Source organism: Ahaetulla prasina, chromosome 1 (assembly GCF_028640845.1).
Source record: "Ahaetulla prasina isolate Xishuangbanna chromosome 1, ASM2864084v1, whole genome shotgun sequence".
In the NCBI taxonomy this organism is placed as follows: Eukaryota; Metazoa; Chordata; class Lepidosauria; order Squamata; family Colubridae; genus Ahaetulla; species Ahaetulla prasina.
The window spans coordinates 349,597,689-349,623,126 of record NC_080539.1 but is presented as its reverse complement, the minus strand read 5'-3'; the positions used below and the strand labels follow the sequence as shown (position 1 = coordinate 349,623,126).

General features: G+C 42.3%; 1 protein-coding gene across 4 annotated transcripts; it reads left to right on the top strand.

Moving 5' to 3' along the window:
• The first annotated feature begins 1,427 nt into the window (after positions 1-1,427).
• On the top strand, positions 1,428-23,808 carry LGALS3 (galectin 3). Of its 4 annotated transcripts, none has more exons than XM_058163026.1 (6): positions 1,428-1,575; positions 18,773-18,794; positions 19,039-19,422; positions 20,682-20,770; positions 22,264-22,432; positions 23,520-23,808. In XM_058163026.1, exons 1-6 carry the CDS (start codon positions 1,523-1,525, stop codon positions 23,673-23,675), a joined length of 873 nt encoding a protein of 290 aa, XP_058019009.1. In that variant the 5' UTR covers positions 1,428-1,522; the 3' UTR covers positions 23,676-23,808. The 4 variants fall into 4 exon arrangements, with proteins under 4 accessions (XP_058019009.1, XP_058019010.1, XP_058019008.1 ...); XM_058163027.1 differs by lacking the exon at positions 1,428-1,575 and adding an exon at positions 6,065-6,196; XM_058163025.1 differs by lacking the exon at positions 1,428-1,575 and adding an exon at positions 6,121-6,196 and having other exon boundaries at positions 18,777-18,794.
• The last annotated feature ends 1,630 nt before the right edge of the window (positions 23,809-25,438 follow it).

Sequence of the window (25,438 nt, the reverse complement as noted above, 5' to 3'; positions counted from 1 at the left end):
TCTATTAAATCCTGTTCCTGTCAAAAGTGGCATTCCTCAAGGCAGCGTTCTTGGACCAACGCTCTTCATACTATACGTAAATGATCTCTGTGACCTTATGTCAAGTTATCGTGTTCTCTTTGCTGACAATGTCAAACTATTTAACACCACCAACAATACTACTATCCTTCAAAAAGACCTTGACTTTGTATCCAATTAGTCTAAAACTTGGCAACCCCAAATCTCAACCAGCAAATGCTCAGTCTTACATATTGGAAAAAAGAACCTAAACACTAAGTACAAGCTTGATGGACATTACCTTACAGATGACTCCCACCCTGTTAAAGACCTTGGAGTTTTTATATCAAATGATCTAAGTGCCAAAACCCACTGCAACAACATAGCCAAAAAGGCTCTAAGAGTTGTAAACCTAATTTTGCGTAGCTTCTTTTCCAAAAACTCTACACTACTAACCAGAGCATACAAAACATTTGCTAGACCTATTCTTGAATACAGCTTGCCTGTCTGGAACCCATACCACATCTCTGACATTAATACAATTGAATGCGTCCAGAAATATTTTACAAGAAGGGTTCTCCGCTCCTCTGAAAACAACAAAATACCTTATACCACCAGACTTGAAATCCTGGGATTAGAAAACTTAGAACTCCGCCGACTCCGACAAGATCTGTGTTTAACACACAGAATCATCTATTGCAATGTCCTTCCTGTTAAAGACTACTTCAGCTTCAATCGCAATAATACAAGGGCAAACAATAGATTTAAACTTAATGTTAACTGCTTCAATCTTGATTGCAGAAAATATGACTTTTGTTAACACTTGGAACACACTACCTGACTCTGTGGTCTCTTCTCAAAATCCCAAAAACTTCAACCCAAAACTGTCTACTATTGACCTCACCCCATTCCTAAGAGGACTATAAGGGGCGTGCATAAGAGCACAAAAGTGCCTACCATTCCTGTCCTATTGTTTCCTTTCATTATATCAAATTAATATAGTTATTGCATACTTTTGCTTATATATATATGCTTATATGATCTGTTGTTGTTTTATGCTGATGCTTGTGTATACTGTTGTGACAAAATAATTTTTTTTTAAAAAAAAACAATTCACGGAGCTGCTGGATAGGTTCCTGGAGGAATACATATTATGTGTTTTAAGACTGGGAAAGGAATTTTAATTGCTTCAAAGTGTGACTCATGGCTGTTTTTGTGGAATAAGTTGTGTCATCAATTCATTCTGGAGTTGTGGCCTGTGACTTGGAGCCATGTGATTCCAATAGATAAGATACTCATATGAGCAGATTGCACCAACAATAAGCTCTTCTGGCTAGTTGCGCCCCTTTGGAGCATCCATGTGATTCTGATGCTTGTAGAAAAGGGGGAGGAGGGCTTGCATCACAAGTTGCTTCTTTCCACCCCATTGAATGCCACAGAGCAGCTCTTGTCTCAGAAGTGCTGCCTGACTTAAGCCAGGACTAAAAACTCATGAGAAGATGAGAACTGAAGCTCAATAGATAAAATGAGAAGAAGAAACATATACCCCAGTCTTACCCACTATATGCCTGCTGAAAGGTTAGTAATTCTGAATTTTTGTTCCTGGACAGATTAAGAAACAGGCACACATTTTAAATAAATGTGAGTAGCCCTGAATGGAAAGATGGTTTGGAATGAAGAAATTATACATCTTTAGGCAGAAATGGGTCACTGGCTCCTAGTTCATTATTTGCTCAAAAACTTGAATAAAAATTCAATCAGTATACACACATGAAAGAAATGATAGTTAGTTGATCCCCCAAATAAAGTTCATCCCAGGTCAGTTGGGTTTGAAGAGCAGATGGCAGTCATGGCTAGGAGGGCCTTTGCACAACTTTGTGTTTTATGCATCCATTCCTAGATCATGTGGATCTATTCGGAATCATTCACATTCCTCCTCGCTTCCCAGATGGACTACTACAATGTAATCCACATGGGGTTGTCCTTGAAGAGCATTTGAAAGCTTCAACTGGTGCACAGGCAGTTATAATATGCGTTTCTAGTGGAGCTGCATTGGTTACCAGTTTGTTTCTGGTAACTTTAAGGTGTTGTTTTGACCTTTAAAATTTGTAGCTGCCCAGAGTTGTTTGCTGAGATGGGTAGCTATAGAAATTGAATGAATGATTGACTAACCAACCTGACATGGCATGGAACTATGTTATTTAATAATAATAATAACAATGACAACAATGACAACAACAACAACAGAGTTGGAAGGGACCTTGGAGGTCTTCTAGTCCAACCCCCTGCCCAGGCGGGAAACCTTACACCACTTACGGGACCGCCTGCTGTTACCTCATGCCTCCCACCGACCCCTACGCTCACACAGAGAGGGCCTTCTCAGGGTGCCGGCCGCCAAACAATGTCGGCTGGCGGCCCCCAGGGGTAGGGCCTTCTCTGTAGGAGCTCCTACGCTCTGGAACAAACTTCCCCCGGGTTTACGCCAAGTGCCTGATCTTCGGACTTTTCGCCGTGAGCTGAAAACGCACCTATTTATTCAAGTGGGACTGGCTTAAAGGTTTTATTAAATTTTAATTGGGGTTGTTATTTTAGGGTTTTAAATTTTTAAATTTCAGCCATTTTGTAATATGCTCGGTTTTAAGTTTCTGTTTTAAATGTGAATATTGTGGGTTTTTTAATTTTTGGCTGTACACCGCCCTGAGTCCTTCGGGAGAAGGGCGGTATAAAAATCTAATAAAATAAATAAATAAATAAAATACTTCAGACAAATGGTTATCCAACATTTTCTTAAAAATTTCCAGTATTGGAGCATTCACAACTTCTGCAGGCAAGTCGTTCCACTTATTAATTGTTCTAACTGTCAGGAAATTTCTCCTTAGTTCTAAGTTGCTTCTTTCCTTGATCAGTTTCCACCCATTGCTTCTTGTTCTACCCTCAGGTGCTTTGGAAAATAGTCTGACTCACTCTTCTTTGTGGCAACACCTAGGTTTTTTTCGGCCGAAGAAAAAGAAAACCTCTGATTTTTCAGCTGAGCATAGGGGTGGGGAGGGATTTTTGCTACCGGTTTTCCAAACCACCCACTGCCATCGCTAACGGATTGGGTGATCTGGTCCGAACCGGGAGCATTTCACCCCTGGTTTTAGCCCCTAAAATCAATAGGACTCACAAATGTTCTGTTAAGGCTGAATCTGCCAAAAGGTTAATGTTCCACCCAGAGGGATGACAAACAAAGGATGGAGAAAGGATGAAAAAAGTCAAGATAGTGGCTGTAGTTGTGTGATCGAAGTCCTACAACATAAGATTAAATGGTCATTGGATTTTTTTTCATAACTCCCCCATTGGTGCCCCAATGACAACGTCCAGATTTACACAAACCACAATCCTTAAACTATGGTTTACAAACCACATTGGCATGTAAACATATGATATTAAACCATGAAGCGGCCTGTTTAGTTTGGCTTGGGCACAGTTTCGTGTCTTTTGTCTCTTGTCTCCATCAAAATATTAGCATAGTACCAGCTATGTTAATGAATGGACTTCCCCATCTCCCCTTCTTGCTGCTGTGGCAACATCATAGGAATAGAAAACAAGTGATGAATAATCCTTGTGCAGGTCTCCATAGCAATAAGCCCACCGTTCCTCTTGTTTTTCACAAGACAAATATTTACTCTAATCGCAATAGCCAGAACCTTAGGTTTGTAACTGTGAGAGCATGCCTCCTTGTGGCTGCCACACATTGGATATGGTTGATAAGGGTTATGCTTGCTTTTGGTTCATATTGCTACATGGAGAGGAAGTCTAGGCAGGATATTTCTGCAGCTGTGGCCTGCTTCACTACTGCAATAAATGGAACATAGTTCCTTTTGCTGTGTCAACAGCCAAGTGTGGTTTATATTTAATATGTCATGGTTCATTAAGTCATGTCTTATGCAATGTGGGAACTTATTTTTGTATAAGAGACATGTAATAACAGAATAACCAAACAACAGACTTGGAAGGGACCTTGGAGGTCTTCTAGTCTAACCCCCTGCTCAGGCAGGAAACCCTACATCAGGGGTGTCACACTCACATTGTCACGGCAGCATATGACATATCGGGACTTTTTCCCCCTTGCTAAACCAGGCATGGGCGCGGCCAGCGTGTGATGCATATGGTCCACAGGCTGGGAGTTTGATAGCCCTGCCCTAAAAACTTCCAGTTTTACACAACTTCTGAAGGCAAGCTGTTTTGCTGATTAATTAGGGGCCGTGATAGCTCAGGCTGGTAAGAAGCCTGTTATTAGAACACAACAGCCTGCAATTACTGCAGGTTCAAGCCCGGCCCAAGGTTGACTCAGCCTTCCATCCTTTATAAGGTAGGTAAAATGAGGACCCAGATTGTTGGGGGGGGGCAATAAGTTGACTTTGTAAAAATATACAAATAGAATGAGACTATTGCCTTATACACTGTAAGCCGCCCTGAGTCTTCGGAGAAGGGCGGGATATAAATGTAAACAAAAAAAAATTGTTCTAACTTTCAGGAAATTTCTCCTTAGTTTTAGGTTGCTTCTCTCGTGATTAGTTTCCATCCATTGCTTCTTATCCTGCCTTCAGGTGCTTTGGAGAATAGGTTGACTCCCTCTTCTTTATGGCAACCCCTTAGATACTGGAAAACTACTATCATGTCACCTCTGATCCTTCTTTTCATTAAACTAGACATACCAAATTCCAGCAACCATTCTGAGTTTTCCAACAGTGATCATTTCCAAGTGTGTAGACTTCAGTCCCCAGAATTCCACAACCAGAATGGCTGTTGAAGAGAATTCTATGAGCTGAAGTCCACACTAGAAGTTGCCAAGGTTGAAAGACATGGGATAAGCTCTTCCAATCTTGGTGTAGGAATCATTGAATAAAACTATTCTATAGCTAAAGAAAATGTTGTTTTCTGTGTTTCTGTTTCATGAAAAACTGGAACTGGAACTGATAGGATGTAAGAGAGAAAGAGGGAGGGAGGGAGGGAGGGAGAGATCCCAAAAACTGTTGAGTTTTGAACGTGCTATGTGGCTGACATCTCCTTAGTGACTACACTCCACCCTGGCTTTCATGACAATAAGGTTATGATTGCCTAATCTGATTACTTTGTGTTTAAAAATACCAGTATATTGTGCAATCTCAAACACGGATTTATTTTTATAAGCTATGATTATTATTTTTTTAAAAAGGGTAGTGTCTTGTGTAAACCCAGTTCATCTAAGGACCTAACCAACTGGACCGCTTTGGCCCTGTTGAATAAAAATATCTGGGTGAAACCACACTTGTTAGATTCCTGCTTTCCTAACAACTGTTTAAGAATGTTTTTTTTTCTTTTTGACAAAACCATCCTAATATTTGCTTACTTTTCCAACTTGATTCTTGAGTAAAGAGGGAAGCTTTTCCAGAAAGTCCATTTGCAGGCCAATAAAAATTCCTTGCTAAGGTCTTGGGGAGACAGGCTATCCCCAGTGTCATCATGGAAGATGCTCCCTCCTGTTGCAGGACCTGCAAATGGCCAGCACTGCTCCATGAGGTCCTTAGGACCAATCAGAAAGAAGGTCCTAGCCTTTACCTTCCCCTCTAAGTCTTATTCGATTTCCAAATTTCATAACTTTAGGGATAGAGGAAGAGCCTGCATTTATGAGGAATGGCATCAGTATCTCAATTTTGTCTTTTGTGGGAGATCCATTAGATACGGTTGTGTGGCTCTCCCTCACAAACACAAATCCTAAGGCCAATTTATCTTCACAACTCTGGGAAGTGGTACTGACAGAATATTTATAGCTTAGGGTTGAACTGTCCCTGGTGCTCTCTGAGCTCGGTGGCTTCCTCTCAGAATTTTTCTTTCATTACCCGATGCACCGATGATGTTACCTACTCTGGTAATGAAACGTGGGCAAGAAACCCACCAAGCTCAGAGAGCATCAAGGACTTCGGCGAAGTGGGTCTGAAGAAAAGGTCTGTGCCTGCCTTGAATGAGGCGAAGGCACGACTGCTCGGGGAATGTAGCTGAGCAAGTCAGGCTGAGCGGGGGAGCCGGCCGTGGCAAGTCAGGCTGGAGCGGAAAGGACGGGGCGGTCCGGGGATGGGCCCACACGTATTTGAGCTGCTCCGACGTCCCGCCCAGCCTGAGTCCTTCTCTGCCGCTCCGCCGAGTCAGCCCAGGCTCTCCAGCGGGATCTGGCCGGGTAAGTCGCGGCGGGAAGGCGAGGACGGCACAACTTTGGGGCGGGTGGGTACGCTGCCCTTTTCCTTCGCCTTGCGCAATAGGAAGGAAGGAAGGAAGGACTTGTGCTTCGCCCGCCAACATTTTCTTTCGGCGAAAAACAAAAAAGCCAAGCCCGCACTTGTGGAGAAAAGCGCTAGGAAGAGAAAAGCTGCGTCTATCTAGATGGGAAACCTTCGTCCCGCCTTTCGGGAAGCCGAGTGGAAAAGTTGGCTTGGTCTTCTCTTCTTCCCCGCCCCGCCCAAAGCAGCAATTTGGGTGAGGGGGTGGATTTCCCAACTGGAGCCTCCAACCAGGGCGGGTCGGAAAGGAGAAAGCCACTCCAAGGGTCGAGCGCCTGACTCGGGAGCTTCTCCCTTGAGATCATACATAGGTACATAGGCAGGAATGCAGGTAGTCCTCGATTTACAACACTTCGTTTAGTGACTGTAGTTACAAGGGTCCTGGAAAAAATAGTGACATGACCGGTTTTCACCCTTATGGACTGCTGCATGGTCACATAATCAAAATTCAGAGGCTTGGCAACTGACTCATATTTTTGACGGTTGAGGGATCATTCCCCCCCCCCCCCGGGGTCATGCGATCCCCTTTTGTGACCTTCTGACAAGTGAAGTCAATGGGGAAGCCAGGTTCGTTTAACAATCATGTTAACTGACTTAACAACTGCGGTGATTCTCTTGACAACGGTGGCAGAAAAGGTCATAAAATGGGGCAAAACTCACTTAACAAATGTCTCGCTTAGCAACAGGAAAGTTCCACTCAATTGTGGCTGTAAGTCAAGGACTACCTGTAGAATACTGCATCCAGTTTTGGTCACTACACTTATAAAAAAGATGTTGAGACTCTAGAAAAAGTGCAGAGAAGAGCAACAAAGATGATTGAGGGACTGGAGACTAAAATATGGTGAACGGTTGCAGGAACTGGGCAAGAGAAGGACCAGGGGAGACATGATAGCAGTCTTCCAATATTTGAGGGGCTGCCACAGAGAGGAGGGGGTCAAGCTATTTTCCAAGGCACCCCGAAGGCCAGTTAAGGGATAATGGATGGAAATTGAACAAGGAGAGATTCAACCTCCAACCTGAGTCCTTCGGGAGAAGGGCGGTATAAAAATTAAATTATTATTATTATTATTATTATTATTAACCTAGAAATGAGGAGGAACTTTCTGACAGTGAGAACAATCAACCAATGGAACAGAAGTTGCCTTCGGAAGTTGTGGGAGCTTCATCACTTGAGGCTTTCAAGAAAAGATTGGACTGCCATTTGTCAGAAATGTTGTAGGGTCTCCTGCTTGGGCGGTGGGGGGGAGGGGTTGGATTAGATGACCTATAAGGTCCCTTCCAACTCTGTTAATCTGTTAAAGTCTGTAAATAAATGTTAATGATCAACAGTAATAATGGTAATTATTCAGAATTCTTTGCACCACCAGCAGTACATAGCTGATGCCTAAAATTATGGCAAACTTTACTGAGGGAGGCAAACTGTTTGTAGCTGAACTACCTACCATTAAAGAGATCCCATCCCTCACCCAAGCCAAATGCAGGTATCTTCACACATGATCTCAATAGGCAGCCTTCATATGGGAGAAGCCAGATCTTTAAACATCCTAGTCCTCACCAGGGGTGAAATCTACTTACCTTATTTACCGGTCTGAAAGTGCATGCGCCATGCATGCATGCTCGCTTCGCTTGCACATGCACATGCATCACATGCGCACGCAGACCTGCGCATGTACAAATCTGCGCATGCGCAGAAGGTAAAAAACTCATTTAAAACCAGGAAGTAATGACACCCGGGCGGGTGGGCAGAGCTTTGCTCCGCCATTGCTACTGGATCACCGAACTACTGACCATGATCGCTACTGGATCACGTGATCCAGTCTGATCCGGGAGCATTTCACTCCTGGTCCTCATCCATTCAAGTCATTCCTTCTTTTCAGTCTTGTTAGTGAGGGTGATTCAACAGTCATAGAATCCTACAATTGAAAAGGACCACAGAGGTCATCCAATCCAACCCCCTTCACACTGCAGGGTTTACTGTCTTATCCCTGATAGATGACTCCCCAGGATGTTTGAAAAACTCCAGTGAAAGGGGGAAATTCTTCCATATCATAACCTAGTCTACTCAAATAGGTAGTATTTCTGTCAAGGATTTATTTATTTATTTATTTATTTATTTACTTACTTACTTACTTACTTATTTATTTATTTATTTTATTTCTTCCTAATTTCTAATCTGTACCATAACGTTTTGACATCATGTTCCATTTCAGTGTTACAGTATTTAAATAGCATCTGGTAACTGCAAAATTCCTGCACTTATCAACTTCCTGAAAGCAGCCACCCGTGTATAAGGTCAAGCCAGGAAAGGCTTAGATGCAGAATGTGAAAGTTGCCATCATCAAACAGAAACAACAGGGAATAGCTTCAATCTCTACCTACTTGGGCAGAAATCAAATGACAAATGGTGTCTTTGCCCCAAGCTGTTTCAACAAGTTGGGGGTAGCCCAAGAACAAAACAGTACTTTAGGTTCCCTATCCCTGAGTTTCAGTACAGGAAAGAAAACTGAAGTTGTGAGGGGAACCTTAACCGCCTACACTATTTTTGAGGAAGGCAAGTCAAGTTTCAAGCAAATGGGTCTGTTTTCCTGAGCTTGGTTCTTTTCTTGCAGATGTTTCTTTACCTAAACTAGGTAACTTCATCAGTATTAATGATGTTACCTAGTTTGAGTAATGAAACATCTGCAAGTAAACAACCAAGCTCAGAAAGCACCAAGGACCCATCATTTCAACCCTGAGCTACAGATATTCTCCTTTATTGGTTCTGTTTCCATGGCTGGGCTGGGCCTCTTTGGAAAAGAAAGGACTTTTGCTCATGGTCAGGTATTATGTCCCCTGACAAATACTGCCATGTGCTACTTGATCGCTATTCTCCTATGACACACTTACCCAGGTCAGTAGGGGGAAGGGGAGTGTGATACAGCAACACCACGAAAGAGTCAGTCAACTGAATCAGCTAATTCTGAGAATTAGATTTAGCCCAGAATAAATGCAGCCATGCATAGGATTAACTAATGCTATAGTCAGTTGTGTTGTATAAGCAGCTGGGGGCAGTGGTGGGTTTCAAAAATTTTCGCTGCTGGTTTAGTAGGCATGGCTAGGTGGGGGGGGCCATGTGACTGAATGGGCTTGGCCAACTTGATGTCACTCATGCCCACACCCACTCAGTCACATGACCCCCCCACCTATCCATGCCCACAGGAAAAAGTAGGATTTTTTTTGGAATTTCCACCCATCTACCCCCGCCCGCCCTCCCTTCGCCAATCGCCCCTGTTTCCCCTCCTTTTGTGGTCCGGGCCTTAGCCCCTCTTCCTCCCCCCCCCTCGCCTCTTTGTTTGGGCTGTTGTTGTTACCTTCCGCAGCGGCTGGTCCAGAGTCCGGAAGGCAAGTACTTTTTGGCGGCCCTCAGCCAGCTGCCACTGCTGGAAACCAGCTAGCAAAGAAGCCTCTTTAAGAGTCGCTTTGCGGCATCTGGCTGCAGGCCACCAAAAAGTACTGGAGGTCATAGAAAAAACTGCTGCCGTCGCTGCCATGTTCTTCGCGCATGCACATCCCATTGGATTTGCAAGACAATAGGATGCATGTGCACAAAGAATATGGCGGTGATGAACATGACGGGCGGAGTGAGCAAGCGGCGACCAAGGGACCAGTTTGGGGGTATGGCCAGCCGGCCATCACTATCGGTTCGATGACCTTGGCCAAATTTCTGTCAACGGTTCGCGCAAACCGGTGTGAACCGGCTGAATACTACCTTTGACTAATGGGTAGGAGAAAGCAAGATTTTCCATCATAGAGTGGAGAACCCGCCTGCGGACATTGTATACAGTGTCCACATTGTGGCTACTGCTGCCTGGTTGTCCAATGAAGAAGGAACTAGTGATGCAAGGAAGTGTGCCAGGTATCAGAGCAAAGGGTGAGGACATGGTAATTCTAAAATGCTGGTTAGTGTGATTATGTGCAGCTAGAACCACCAGGAAGAGGATTTAATTATGATAATAGTTGACTGGTCTAAGGATGCGGTGGGAACAGATGGACTGTTTTGTCTCTTGGTTTAACCAGATTACCGTAAATGTGTTGCCACTGAATACGTAACATGGTAGATTTCAAAAATCCCCGTCTCTCAAAGATTGGCATTGATATAATCACTTGAATTACAGATGCTTTAAGGTACCATTTTTCAATTGTTGGCATGACTTGCACAAATGGGACTCAGAAGTAGTTTAGGTGGGATACGGATTGAGCCTTAATGAAGTATTAAAAGTTACTATAAATAAATATTTGGATAATAAAATAACAGTAAACATATCGCATCCTTTTTTTTGAAAGGAGTGGGCTTATTTTTGCTATTTTGATGTGAAACAGGCTGAGAAAACAATGGGGGTGAAACCGATCAAAATTCCACCATTTTTTATTGTATGTCACAGTGAACATAAAAAAGACTTCATTTATTTAGTAATAGCTGCCACCTTCTTCCTCCCTGCTGATGTCCCTCAAGGCTGCTTTGTGCAATCTTGTCCTTAAAGAGCAATTTGTGAGGCATTTTGAGCCAAATTTAGAGGGCCACGAGGATGTCTCCTTTATGTTCTTAAAGGATATGGGAAAAACAGAGGGAGATCATCCTTTTCAGCATGTACCTAAGCTTTTCATTTTTATTATTTATTATTATTATTATTTATTTGATTTTTATACCGCCCTTCTCCCGAAGGACTCAGGGCGGTGTACAGGCAAAGTAAAAACAGGCAATACAATATACAATTTAAAATGCAAATTAAAAAACTTTTTTTATAATTGGCCTAAAAAATTTAAAATATATAATAAACTAAAACCCCATTTAAAATTAATAAAAAATTTAAAATCAATAAAATTTAAGCCAGCCCCGCGCGAATGAAAAGATGTGTCTTCAGTTCGCGACGGAAGGTCCGAAGGTCAGGTATTTGGCGTAAACCCGGGGGAAGCTCGTTCCAGAGTGTGGGAGCCCCCACAGAGAAGGACCTTCCCCTGGGGGCCGCCAGCCGACATTGCTTGACGGACGGCACCCTGAGAAGTCCCTCTCTGTGGGAGCGTACGGGTCGATGGGAGGCATGCGGTAACAGCAGGCGGTCCCGTAAGTACCCAGGACCTAAGCCATGGAGCGCTTTAAAGGTCGTAACCAAAACCTTAAAGTGCACTCGAAAGGCCACAGGTAGCCAGTGCAGTCTGCGCAGGAGCGGTGTTACGTGGGAGCTACGTGTAGCTCCCTCTATCACCCGCGCAGCTGCATTCTGGACTAACTGAAGCCTCCAAGTGCACCTCAAGGGGAGCCCCATGTAGAGAGCATTACAATAATCCAAGCGAGAGGTAACGAGCGCATGAGTGACTGTGCACAAGGCATCCCGATCAAGGAAGGGGCGCAACTGCCGAACCAGGTGAACCTGGTGGAAGGCCCTCCTGGAGACGGCCGTCAAATGATCTTCAAACGACAGCCGTTCATCCAGGAGGACACCTAAGTTGCGCACCCTATCCTTTGGGGCCAGTAACTCACCTCCAACAGTCAGCCGCGGCTGCAGCTGACTGAATCGGGGTGCCGGCATCCACAGCCACTCCGTCTTGGAGGGATTAAGCTTGAGCCTGTTTCTCCCCATCCAGACCCGTGCGGCTTCCAAACACCGGGACAGCACTTCAACAACTTCATTGGGGTGGCCCGGGGTGGAAAAGTACAGCTGGGTTTCATCAGCGTACAGCTGGTATCTCACCCCAAAGCCACTGATGATCTCACCCAACGGCTTCATATAGATGTTGAACAGAAGGGGCGAGAGAATCGACCCCTGCGGCACCCCACAAGTGAGGCACCTCGCGGTCGACCTCTGCCCCCCTGTCAACACCGTCTGCGACCGGTCGGAGAGATAGGAGGAGAACCACCGATACACGGTGCCTCCCACTCCCAATCCCCCCAACCGGCGCAGCAGGATACCATGGTCGATGGTATCAAAAGCCGCTGAGAGATCTAATAGGACCAGGGCAGAGGAGTAACCCCTGTCCCTGGCCCTCCAGAGATCATCCACCAATGCGACCAAAGCTGTCTCCGTGCTGTATCCGGGTCGGAAGCCGGACTGGAACGGGTCTAGATAGACGGCTTCATCCAGGTACTGGGGTAGCTGTCGCGCCACAGCACTCTCTACAACCTTCGCAATGAAGCGAAGGTTGGAGACTGGACGATAATTACCCAAAATAGCTGGGTCCAGGGAGGGCTTCTTGAGGAGGGGTCTCACCACCGCCTCTTTCAAGGCGGCAGGGAAAACCCCTTCCAACAGAGAAGCGTTGATAATCCTCTGGAGCCAGCCTCGTGTCACCTCCTGAGTGGCCAGTACCAGCCAGGAAGGACACGGGTCCAGTAAACATGTCGTGGCGTGAAGCTTCCCCAACAACCTGTCCATGTCCTCGGGAGCCACTGAGTTAACTGAGTTATCCGGATTAAATCATCTCGATTGAGGCATGCTGATACTCTATTTCAATGGAACCAAATCCCACAATGTTTATTTTTCAAGAGGTTCAACATGTTTGAGTCTATACTGGAACCCTCAAATAGAAGCATCCAAACCTGTTAAACTGGTTTAGAACATGTTTGAGGACAAGTGACTTCTATCCTGATTGATTTGGCTGAGCTGCTTGGAATGCTTGATACGCTCTTCTGTCACTCACATTTGCCCAGAAAGAGCAGGATTCTCTTTCAATTCTCAAATGAGAAGGGGGATTAAATGACCTGGGTTCATTGAGACTATGTGAAGCATTTCAGTGCCAAATTTTGAGGATTTTTATATCTCCAGTAAATTCCAACCTTGATAGAGTCAGACAGACAAAAAAATACATATCCTTTCATATATTTTTTTTCTAGAATTATTGATGTGCTTACTTCTAAGGTTAGTCAATCATCAATCAGTTGTCTGAGAGAGACACCCTGAATATCAGTGACTACTGTTTGCTTGTGATTTAGGCGGTTTGTTGAAGGCTCTAGTCCTTTTCTTGTTACCTAATTTTTAAACCAACCCTACCCACAAGAATGCTACAACCAGGGTATATTTATGCTAAATTTTATTAAATGATTTTTAGCACAATGAAAAGCATAAGAGAAAATAAATATAATAAAAGAATAGCAAAGGGGAAGAAAAGATGCATTGTATGCTAAATGACATTGGCATTGCTTTTACCCCATCCCAAGCAATCTTCCTAAACAGTTGTTGTCATCCCCCAGATTACTATATTTTTCGCATTATAAGATGCTTTGGACTATAAGACACACTTTAGCTTTAGAGGAGGAAAATAAAAGAAAAAAAATCTGCCTCTGCCTCTCAGCACCCATCCAGTATTCATCTGGCTAGCATCCTTGCAGCAAACAGCAAACAGCCTGGTTAGCTTCAGCACGTTATTGCAGCCCCAGCACGTTATTGCAGCCCCAGCACGTGGCTCATCAGGGCTCTGCTCTGTTATGCCTACCACTGGTCAACTGAGCAGAGCTGCTGCCGCTGGTGGTCAATGCTGGAGCCTTCGCTGCTGAACAGCTGATTGGTGGCTGAATCGGAATACCACTGATCAGCTGTTCTAGGCAGCAGGCATTGCTGCTGTTTGCTGCAGATTGCCATCACTGATCGCTGGTGCCCATTTGCTGCTGCCTATTCGCCACTGCTGTTTGCCGCCATTCGCTGCCCATTCGGCTATCGGCAGTGGTGAACAGGTGGCTGCAAACAGGTGATGGCGATTGGTGGGAAATGGCAGCGGCTGCAAATGGCGGCAGTGGCTGCAGTGAACAGGTGATTCCCACTGCCTAGAACAACTGATCGGTGGTATTCTGGGAGGCTGATCCATGTATGCTCCAGTTTTTCCTGCCGGTGGTGGTGTTCTGCTGCACCAACCCCCCTCCCCCCTGCCACAATATTTGCTCTATAAGATGCACAGATATTTCCACCCACTTTTGGGGTGGAAAAAAGTGTGTCTTATAGTGTGAAAAGTACAGTATTTAGGATCACAACTCCCAGAATTTTTGACTATTTGATGGGGATTTGTAATCCTAACTCAACTGGAATGTGCCAGTTGGGAAGTTTTTCTAAATGAGGAGAGGAACAAAGAGAGAGGCTGATTTTATACATTGCATTAATTCATATTATGATTCGTTTGGTTTTGGTTTAAGGAGGTATATGAATCAGCCAGGTGTATCTTAGTCCATACACAAAGTTAAATGAATGTGTGATGTATGATCCCAGTTGAAGAGAAATTCAAGAGAATCAAAATTTGCAGCAATGAAATAAAATAGAAAAAATACATTGGAACAAAAATTATTTTGCAAACCTATGTGGTACATAGACTGGACTTCAGTCTCAGCGTAGATGTCCTGTAGGATCAAAAGAAAGACTAGTAGTTTTTGAAAGGACATAATCTAACCAGCACATCTCTGAACGATTTTGGCTTCATTCCCTTCCTCTTGGTATCCAGCTAAAGCAATATGCAAAAAACCTCAGCAGTTTTACAATCAACAATAAAATACACATTCCACAATAAATCTTGGTTTCACTTATGTGCTAGAACAGGGGTCTCCAACCTTGGTCCCTTTAAGACTTGTGGACTTCAAAGCTGGCTGAGGAACTCTGGGAGTTGAAGTCCACAAGTCTTAAAGGGACCAAGGCTGGAGACCCCTGTGCTAGAATGCCAGAGGGAATAAAGAGGTCTTGGTCATTGGGTGCTACAAATTAGCTTCGGTTAAGGACTAGGTCATGGTAGGGATGGACTCAGAGAAAGCTTTCCTGTAAGGGTGTGTTAGAAGCGGGTTATCTTCCACTACAGAATTATGATTTTTTTTTTATTAAGCACTAGAACAAAGTCTGTGAACACCAGACAACAATACTGGTAGATTACTGGTAAATTTTAAAATCCACTCACTCATTTAGTCCTTTCATACTAATGAAATCCTCCTTTTCATTGGCCAAATGACAATGGGGCATTGGATTAGTCTACTCTAAGAGATGTCTCGTGGAATATAAAACAGGACTTCAGACTTTTGTTCCCTCCAACTCTCTTTTGATAGGTAGTGCTGAATTAGTATCTCCTCATCATTCTTCATCAATTTTTAATGCTTTGTCATTGAATAGTCTGAGTAGATATCAAGCTGCCCTCTGTCACAACCATGATAGCATGGGGCACAACTATATTATGTTCAAAAATTTCCTACTCCTTCATGTTTTGGCTTGTAACTTCTTGTAACTTCTGTTTCAATTTATAGTGCTTTGCACAATCATTATATTTACATTTCAGATATTTTTGTTAGCAAATATAAGTTCTCATCCCTTTACTGTCTGGCCATTAGCTCATTCTCTAAGTGTTAATATTTAGGCAAGCTAGCATGTGAAAAAGTAGCATCCAATGGGTAGAAGGACAACAAGCAGAGTGTGGGGTGTTTGCCTTTTGGCTCTGTGCAACTGGGAACATGTTTAAAAGTTTGCAGTGGCTTTTGCTAGAGGCAAACATGTAAACAGCAAACTGTTTGGGTCTTTATGGTGAGAAACACTGCTTTCAAGTTGCAAAACATATTTAAAAAATAAATGACATGGACCATTTTTGGCTGTCCATAAAGGACATCGTGAAACACATTTTCCATTCTTGTTCTAATTAGGATCATTTGGACTAGCGCCAAATGTAGTCTGGAGTTGTTTGTAAGAACTGTGCCCAAGGCAGCAATAGAGATTATGCCACACAAGAAAGCATTTTTGAAACTAGTTAGCACATGCTATTGGCTATTGTTAAGTGTGAGGTTGGTTGTTATGAAATAATTTCCTATGGCAGAAGGAGAAGGATCGTTGCAGCATCCCCCTGGTCATAGGATCAAAATTAGCAACTGACTTACCAACTGACTCATATTTATGACGATTGCAGTGACCCAGGGTCATGTGATCACCTTTTTTGACCTTCTAACAAGCAAAGTCAATGGGGAAACCAGTTTCACTTAACAACAGTGTAACTACCTTAACAACTGCAATGATTCACTTAACAACTGTGGCAAGAAAGGTCGTAAATGGGATAAAATTCACTTAATAAATGTCTCACTTAGCAACAGAAATTTTGGGCTGAATTGAGGTCATAGGTTGAGGATTACCTGTGCTTAGTATTGATGCATTGCTTTACAGAGACCTTCCTCCTCCTTTCCTTCTTCCCTCCTTCCCTCCCAAAATAAAGCAGTAACCAGAATCTGATGTGCATTATAGGAGGTGTTTACAGGCGTACTGAATTCAGAGAAGTCACAGAACATTCCAGTAAGAATGTTTGTTGTTAAGGTGCTGTTGGATTCTTTGTTTTTATTTTTCCCAGGCTGGCTGTGAGCATCAGCCCATTTGTATGTCTTTTTGAATTAATTCAGGACACGATTTATAACAGTGATACAAATTGTATTATGTGATTGATAAAACCTGCTTCCTTGTAATAGGGCACAGAGAGAAGAATTTCTGAATCCAAGCTCTTGCTGTGGGAACTCATGACTCATATTTCCACAAGGCATTTACTTGACACAACACAAACAATGTCAGAGTATTTTCTAAAGAGGCTTCTGTAACAAATTCTCTGAAAACACAAAGTTTGCTTATGTGTATGTGTGCTTTTGTAAACCACATGAGCTTCAGACACCAGCCAATGGATTGATATCTCCCAACAAACAATTACGTTTCTGTTATAGAAACCAAAATATGTTTTAGGACAGTTTTCATTGTTCATCGCAAGATGAGTCAACACCATGCTTGTAAAAAGCAAAACATATTGGTAATTCATTTGGATTGCTCAGTGCAAAGTTTTGACATTGGGCTGCTTTTGGAATCAGACTTCTTCAGAAATCTGTTTTATTATTTTTTAAAAGTCCATCTCAAAACCTCCCTCATTCTACTTTTCCTTCATTTATCCTTTGGCTTTCCTCGGTTTGAGGCCATTCATTTGAGGTTGAGGATCTTTCGTTCTACTCCTGAGGCATTTGGGAGGCAACAAGTGGTTGAAGAAATTCAGAGCAAGCAAGACACTTGAAAATCTTCCTTTTTCTGCATTAAAATTTGACCAGAGGTCCAGCCTAGTCTATCTGTAAAAGGGGAACTTAGTTTTTGCTCCTCAAGGCTTATTATAGTTACCTCCCACATCCACCACACACACAATGAGGAAGATAGAAAAAAATTCCTCTTCCAAATTGCGATTTTTTAATATGTGTCCTAATGCATTTTGTACATTGGGCTCATCTAATTGAAATTGCCTCCACTGGAAATTCTGGTGGGCCACATAAAAGCCACTTTGGTCTAGTGGTTAAAACACTTGGCTAGAAACCAGGAGACCGTGAGTTCTAGTTCCACTTTAGGCATGAAAACTGGCTGGGTGACTTTGGGCCGGTCAATCTATCACAGCTCAATTCACCTCAGAGGAAGAAGGAGTATGTATGTTTGCCACCTAGAATTATTTTTAAAAAAGTAAAAGGGGATATAAATCAATCAAAATAAAACTTACTGCAGGACAAATGAGTCTTTTCAGATAGTTAAAACCATTTTACAATTCTATAAATCCTTGTGAATGCCCCCTCAAATAAACCGTACATTACATTATTTTTTTAAAAAATCTGGAATTAAAAACGTTCAGAAACTGATGAAATCTCATGCAAGAATATAAATTTGATTTATAGATATGATTCATATGAGATTTGGAGCATTTAACTGGCTTTTGAATGTTTTTCAGTTTTGATTTTATTTGTTTGACGTCCTGGAGCACCCTCTACTGACATCACAGGCTTCACAGTATCCAGGAAAATGTTGTTACTTACAACAACAACAACATTATTATGACTATGAAATAAAATAACTATGAAATAACTATGAAAATAACTATGAAAAATAAATAATATCAATAATCAATAGCAATAACACCAGCAGAACTGCAAAATACTGCACTACTTGGAACATCGTACATTTTAAGAAGGTACTTGGTTGATACCTAGGACACTGGCAGCAACCCGTATCAATCATTAGCACCAGTCAATGGTATTTGTGATGCATTTTTTGAATGTTTAGTTGACTGAGTTTCATGTTTAATGAATAAAGTAAATAATAATATCATAACTATATTCTGTGATCCATGAAAAATAATCCAAAAATCAACAGTCAGGTAATAGCTTTACTGAGACCAATCAAAATGTACAAAATTTGAGTTTTTCATCTCATCATCATCCTGTGCTTAAATGGCCAAAACAGAGTAAGAAATGTGTGTCTAGGTACAACACAAAACCACACATTCTTTTCTAGCAAGATAGTCATTGGTTACATAGATTGTATTGCCTTAATTTTTCCATTCTACAAAAGACTCCCAAATATATTCTCAGTTTCACTTTTTTCCCCCCTCTATTTTACAACTGAAGTTCTACCAAATCTGGGCTGGACCCAGGAGTCTCTGAAAAATCCTGAGCTCTGCTAATTTGCCTGTTGTCTCTTTTGTTTCAGGAAGATGTCTGACGGATTTTCAGTAAGTCTGAAGAAAATGGTGCATTTTAATGGCACATTTACTTTTGTTTTTAATTATTATTAAATGTATGCTCCACTTTTCAGTTTGTCTACTAGACCCTCACTCTATTGTCATTTAAAGAAGAGGGATTAATAAATTGTCATGGATCATGCAATTTCTGGGAAAACCAAAAATGCTAAAAATTCAACAAAGATATTGCTACTGGTTGGGAAAAAGGGTAACAAATTCCTTATTTTCCTCACAGCTATCAGATGCCCTGTCAGGGTCCAACAATCCTAATCCAAATATGCAACCGAATCCTTGGGGGAATCAGCCTGGTGCCTTCTCAGGTTATCCCGGAGCACCAGGTGCATATCCCGGAGCACCAGGTGCATTTCCTGGAGCACCAGGCGCATATCCCGGAGCACCAGGCACATATCCCGGAGCACCAGGCACATGCCCAGGAGGAATACCAGTACCTGGAGCATACTTTGGAGGCCCACCAGGGCCTGGCACATTTTCAAACACACCAGGAATGGTCCCACCAGGGGCCTCAGGAATGTATCCTGCTCCCGGGCAACCCCTAAGTGATAGAGGAGCACAACCAACTGCACCACAAAGTGGAGCTGGAGGATTTTCTGGTCCATTGGTGAGAAAAATATGTTCATGTTTCTGATTTGTGCATGGCAAGGGGGTATCTGCATTTTTTTCAGTTCTTGATGAAACATTTCTTTTTTTTTTAAACAAAGAAACAGCAACTCTTATTGGTAAGACCAAAATTAAACTGAATGTTTGGTGGCTGTTCAAATATTTCACTTCGAGAACTTTTGGCCCCAAACTGAAGGTCCCAAAGTCTAATCAATTAGATGCAGATTGAACATCAGTGATGATTTATTGTAAATGCATTTAATGACACTAAGCCCAATACATAGTAGGGAATATGACAGGATTGTCAGGCTCCAAAACCAAGAGGACACGCTGGGGGTCTTCTGAGCAGTTTCCTTTGTTGTTCCTCCCCCATAGACAGAAATTTTGCTCAACAAAGCCAACTACTTGCACCCTTAAACATACACTCTGAGAACGCCTAGGGAGAAGATGTCTTAATTTTTCTTCCCACATAAACTGTCAGGAGCAAGAAACCAGGAGTCAAGATAGTATTCAAAAGCACAGTGAGTTTATTCCATGCAACCCAGGGGTGAAATCCAGCAGGTTCTGACAGGTTCTGGAGAATTGGTAGCGGAAATTTTGAGTAGTTCAGAAAACCGGCATATACTACCTCTGGCTGGTCCCAGAGTGGGGTGGGAATGGAGATTTTGCAATATCCTTCCCCTGCCACGGCCACCAAACCACACCACGCCCACTACGCCACGCCCAGAGAACCGGTAGTAAAAAAATTTGGATTTCACCACTGATGCAACCTAGACATAAGAATCGGATCTACTAATGGTCAAGTTGAATTGGCACCGGATAAGAATCAACAGACTTCAATGGGGGGAGGGGGGACTGGACTTTTGGGGTCATTAGGGACTCCAGACTGATGATATATTTGACCGTGCCCTCAGGCTCCATCTGGTCATCTCTTACATAAACTAAACTTTGTTGTCTCTTGCTCTTCTGGAATGCTCACCCTCCCTCCCTCCTGGGAATCAAGACCACAGGGCAAAGATATAAACTAGAGGCAGAATAACTTGGAGAAAGCCTTTATCTGAGACCAAGTGGGGCAAGAAGGAAAAGGAGTTCAGAAACAACTTTACAAAAAAGGGGTTAGTGATGAGGGGTGATATATTTGTAATAAAAAGAAAGCCAAAAGTCAAGGCAGTGTACAGCATTAGATCTTGCTGGACTTTGTGCTCTTCAGTTTTGTTAATTGGTTTGGTTTGATTTGATGTAATCTGTTTTTGTCTTCAGAAAGTCCCTTTTGAGCTACTACTTCCTTCAGGATTTGTGCCTCGCTTGTTATTAACTGTGAGTGGGACAGTGAATCCAAGGCCGGGCAGGTAACAAGACAGGGGTGATGGGGTGGTGGGTGATATAGTGAACCAGTTTCTTACAGGACACAGTTGGATTTATTGTGGGATGGACAATTTGGCATCCATTACTGGCGTGGGGGGGGCGGGATTAGGAGGACCAAATTAAATCAAGGATGCATTAGGATTTGTGTATGTGTTATAATATGATGGTTATAATCCTCCCCTTCATGACATGTACTGAGACCATTCTCCAAAAATGTAGCCAGTGGGACATGGACAATCCTTCACAGGCTTGCTATTATAAGGAAAAAACCGAAGGGAGATCTCCTTGAGATCTAAGATAAAAAGGAGGATATAAATCTAACAATCATTCATTTTGACTCAATCAATTTGGAGGGTTCTGGAAGCTGCAGAAAGAATGCTGAAGGCTTACATGCTGTCTCTCCCCCCTCCCCCCCCAGTTTGCAGCTCTGGATTAAATGGGCAATTTAATTAAAATTGAAATTAAATGAAAGTTAGTCCTTGTCTTGCATCACCCATTTCTTTGTATTAACTCTGAGCATACCCCTGGCATGTCACTCCAAGGCCGGGTGAGGTCAGTGGTCCAAAAGACATTTGGCGTAATTGTTATGGCTAGACCTGGTGGAGCTTATCTAATGCCTGAAGATGTCTCCCTTGGGCCTTCTTGGTACCCCATCCCATCCCATCCCACCTCATCTTATTATTGTTGCTGTTATTATTTTAAATGCCATGCTGGTAGGGTGCAAAGCAAGGTGCCAGCCTGTAACATCCTCTTTAGTTGTAAGGATACCTCTGAGGAATGGCTGTCCTCTACTACTTAAGTCTTGAATTGCGTCCACCTGCCCAGAAAACTCTGACTTGCTTCAAACACTCAGAAGATAAATAGGAGACATTGTAATTGATAGGAGACATTGTAATAGACTATCCTTCCTATAACTCCCACCTACCCCACTTCCCTCTTTAGCTTCTGGTTTTATTAAGCCTCTGTGATTTTAACTTTCTAAGAATGTGTGTGGAACCAAAATGGATATAAAAGTATGATCAGAAATAAAGTTTATATGTGAGAGCAGGGCTTTGCTTTACAGCCCACAAGGTTCTCATATAAAGTTTTAATAGTAAAATAAAATAGGCTGATAATGCCCATAGGCACATTGGCAACCTGGGGCGCTGCACGGCAGATCCAAGTTTTCAAGTTAATAATTAATTTGATGAATGTAATAAATAGAGAAGCTTTGTTTTATAAGCTTCCTGTAGAACTATGGGGATTCTCAGTCATCTAGGTCATGGTTGTCCCAGAGGTGGGGTTTTTTTTCTTTCTTTCAAGAGGCAACTGGACTTTCTGGTTTGTCTTTGAAGATGTTTTGCTTCTCATCCAAGAAATTTCTTCAGCTTTGACTGAATGGTGGAGAAAGGAAGGATTTATATGCCTTGCAGACAGCTGGTCATTTGCAGTGCATAGAACATTGGGATAACAGTTTGTGTGTCCTTATTTCTCGCAGATTTCAAGTAGATTTAAAGAAGGGCAATGACATTGCTTTCCACTTTAATCCTCGCTTTAATGAGAGCAACATGAAGGTGATTGTATGCAACAGCATGATTAATAATGTCTGGGGGACGGAAGACCGGACGGCACCCAGGTTTCCTTTTGAGGCTGGCAAACCTTTTAAGGTAGCTTTTGCGTTTTTTGATAGCTAAGAATTAACTTGATTGCCTGGAAATTATTTATGTGAATATTGCAAGGACAGTTTAATTTACCTGATTCCATTTCTATAATTCTATTTCTTGTGTTCACAATGCTTGAGACCCTCCTCCCCAGTCAGAATCCCCAGCAATACCCAAACTGAGTGGGAATTTTAGTTGGGAGTTGTAGTACCCCTGGAGGGGCTTCAGATTGAGGAAGACGGGTTGCTTGTATTATGTTCTTTCAACACAAGTTGGAAAAATACCTAGTGATTGCAATATGCTATGCTTTACTGTTAATTTTAGTGTATATCTATGCAATATCTAAATTATTTGATTAGTATATGGTTCAATTTATTACACAGAAAATGGCTCAATCACTAACCATTTTAAATGAGCCCTGTGAATGCATCTAATCGTGCTGCCTAAAGCAGGATGGAGAACTGGTTCTGATATGAGGGTTGCAAATCAATGACCTCAAATGATGAATAGGAAGCTTCTCCCTGTCTCTCTCACACCCTCATTTTTCTGCATAGGAAGTAGAGCATTGTTATTCCTAGTGTGTACTACAACATAGAGGCAATCATAAAGGTTCTTTGAAGATTACCAGAAAGTGATAAAGACTAGGCTTAAAACGAGAGTAGAATGCAACAGAACATTGTGTCAATTCAGTTGAATTGAGTTCCATAAGTTTTTGTCAATAGGTTTAATTGCACTAGTCTCTGACAGAGCAGAAAGTTTTTGTGGCTAAGAGTGCACCTAAAAATATGTATGCTAACCAAAGAAGTGTATATTTTTTGAAAAAAATTACACACCCAAAAACCTGTGATGCTGAATTTAGCATTGCTCCCTCTTGAGGCTGGGAGGGGGCTCTTTCCCCACCACATTTCCTGGTTTCATACAATATTTGTGATTTTTTTTTATCTAATCATGACAAGCACAAGATGCTAGCTCTGCAAGTCCATAGTGTCTAGTGCAAAAAAAAAAAAGCAAGATTCAGGTTGCATGAATTCATGGTGTTTCTGTCATTTTTATTTATGACCTTTTAGGAATGTTTACATCTGTCCTTTTACAGATTCAGATTCTCTGTGAAGCAGATCAACTGAAGGTAGCTGTTGATGACGCTCATCTCATGCAGTACAAGCACCGTATTAAAGACCTGCATCAGATCACCAAGCTGTCTGTTTCTGGTGATGTCACCCTCACCAGTGTCATGCCTTCCATGATCTAAGCCAAGCCTTTGGTCCATTGCAGCCTAGTGCTCAATATCCCTATAAAACTGGCTGTTGTTTTCTAAAGAAAATGATATATTAAATAGACTATATTGGGTAGTAACTAATAAATAAAATTCTTAAAGGCTTCAAGTCTTGTGTACAGGTTGTTTTGCTCAGAATGATAGTTGTAAGCCATTGCAGTCATAAATTGAGGCATGATGTGACTGGACCTGATTTTTTTTTTAACCTTCTTTGCAATGGTTGTTAAGCGAATCAATTTTACCCAAGTCCATGTCTTAAAGTTGCTGAAATTGAGAAACATGACTTAGCATATGGGGCACACCTGTTCTGATGCTAAGAGTATCCATTGACCAGTCTCCAAGAAAGTTATCAAAGGCATATGCCTCAATTTCTTGAATTGCTGCTTTTCATATTGGAAATATACATTGGCTTTATTCACAATTGCACTAAATTATGGACCGCTTCAGGCTTAGAATGTTGCGTGAAATTAGCCAGTTAGTGGTTTGTTGATCAAGGTTTATAGCTGAAATAGATAACTGGTTGGCCAGGTATGCCTCTCTTCCCATCATGGGACTTAGGTAAGGATTTTGATTTAAATTCATAAAAGCCAACATTTTTCATCCCTTTCATTCAGTGATATTAATATACAGTATCAGCAGGCATGCCCTGTAACTCTTAGAGGCTTAATAGAACTGTTCACATTTGGTTTATAACTTAGTATTGCTAGCCAGCCAAATTACAGGTGGTCCTTAATGACGGGAAAGGTCCTTAAGGTGGTCCTTAAGGACAGGAAAGGTCCTTCAGTGACCTTTCGCAGTTATGATGCTGCTGAATGGTAGTTACAATTGGTCCTTGGGATTATGGCTGTCCCAGAATGCCTGTGGCCATGTGATCATGATCTGGGTGCTAAGCAACCCATTCACACTTACCACTTGTTGTGAAACACCCCACAATCATATGATTGCCATTTGCAAACTTCCTCCTGGCTTTCTCAGACAGACAGTGGGGAAGCTGGCAGAAAAGATCACAAGTTGCTTGGATAAGCCTCCCCTACCTGCACTCTCTCCCCAGCCCCTCCACACTTATTCTACATTAGCTATTTGCAGACCTTGGAACTCGCATGGCACCTCTCATGCACCCTTCCTGACACACATTACACCTCTCGTACACTCTCACCGGCTAGTGTGATGCCTCTTATGTACTCCTGCAAGCTTTCCTCCACCCACCTAGTGCCTCTCACACATACTTCCCTACCCACACCTCATGGATTCCTCCCTTTACATCCTCTTGCTCCCTCCTGGCAGCAGTCACTTAATTACCTGGGACCTGGAACTTCCTGTCAGCTCCCCCACCAATTTTGGTTGTCGGAAGCCAGTAGGAAGTTGCCTCACCTAAAGACTGTGGGATTCAGTTAACAATAGCAGCTGGGATTGTAGTGACTGCTGTCACTTAGCAGTGACAATTCTGATCTCAGTTGTGAATGTAAATCAAGGATTCCCTGTAATCATGACTTAATTTAAGGTGTGAATTGGCCTACTACTCAGTTATGATTCAGTGAACAGATCTACTTAACTGTTTTAGAAATACTATTAGTGGAGAATTTGATTTAAAACAATTATTTAAATTAATATTTTACTTAATTACTTTGATTTAAAAATAAATACATCTGTGGAAATGGCTGAAGGAATAATACTGTAAAATCTAAATAAAAGGCAGATACAAATCACCACGTAAGAGATTAACCTCGTTTACAGAACTT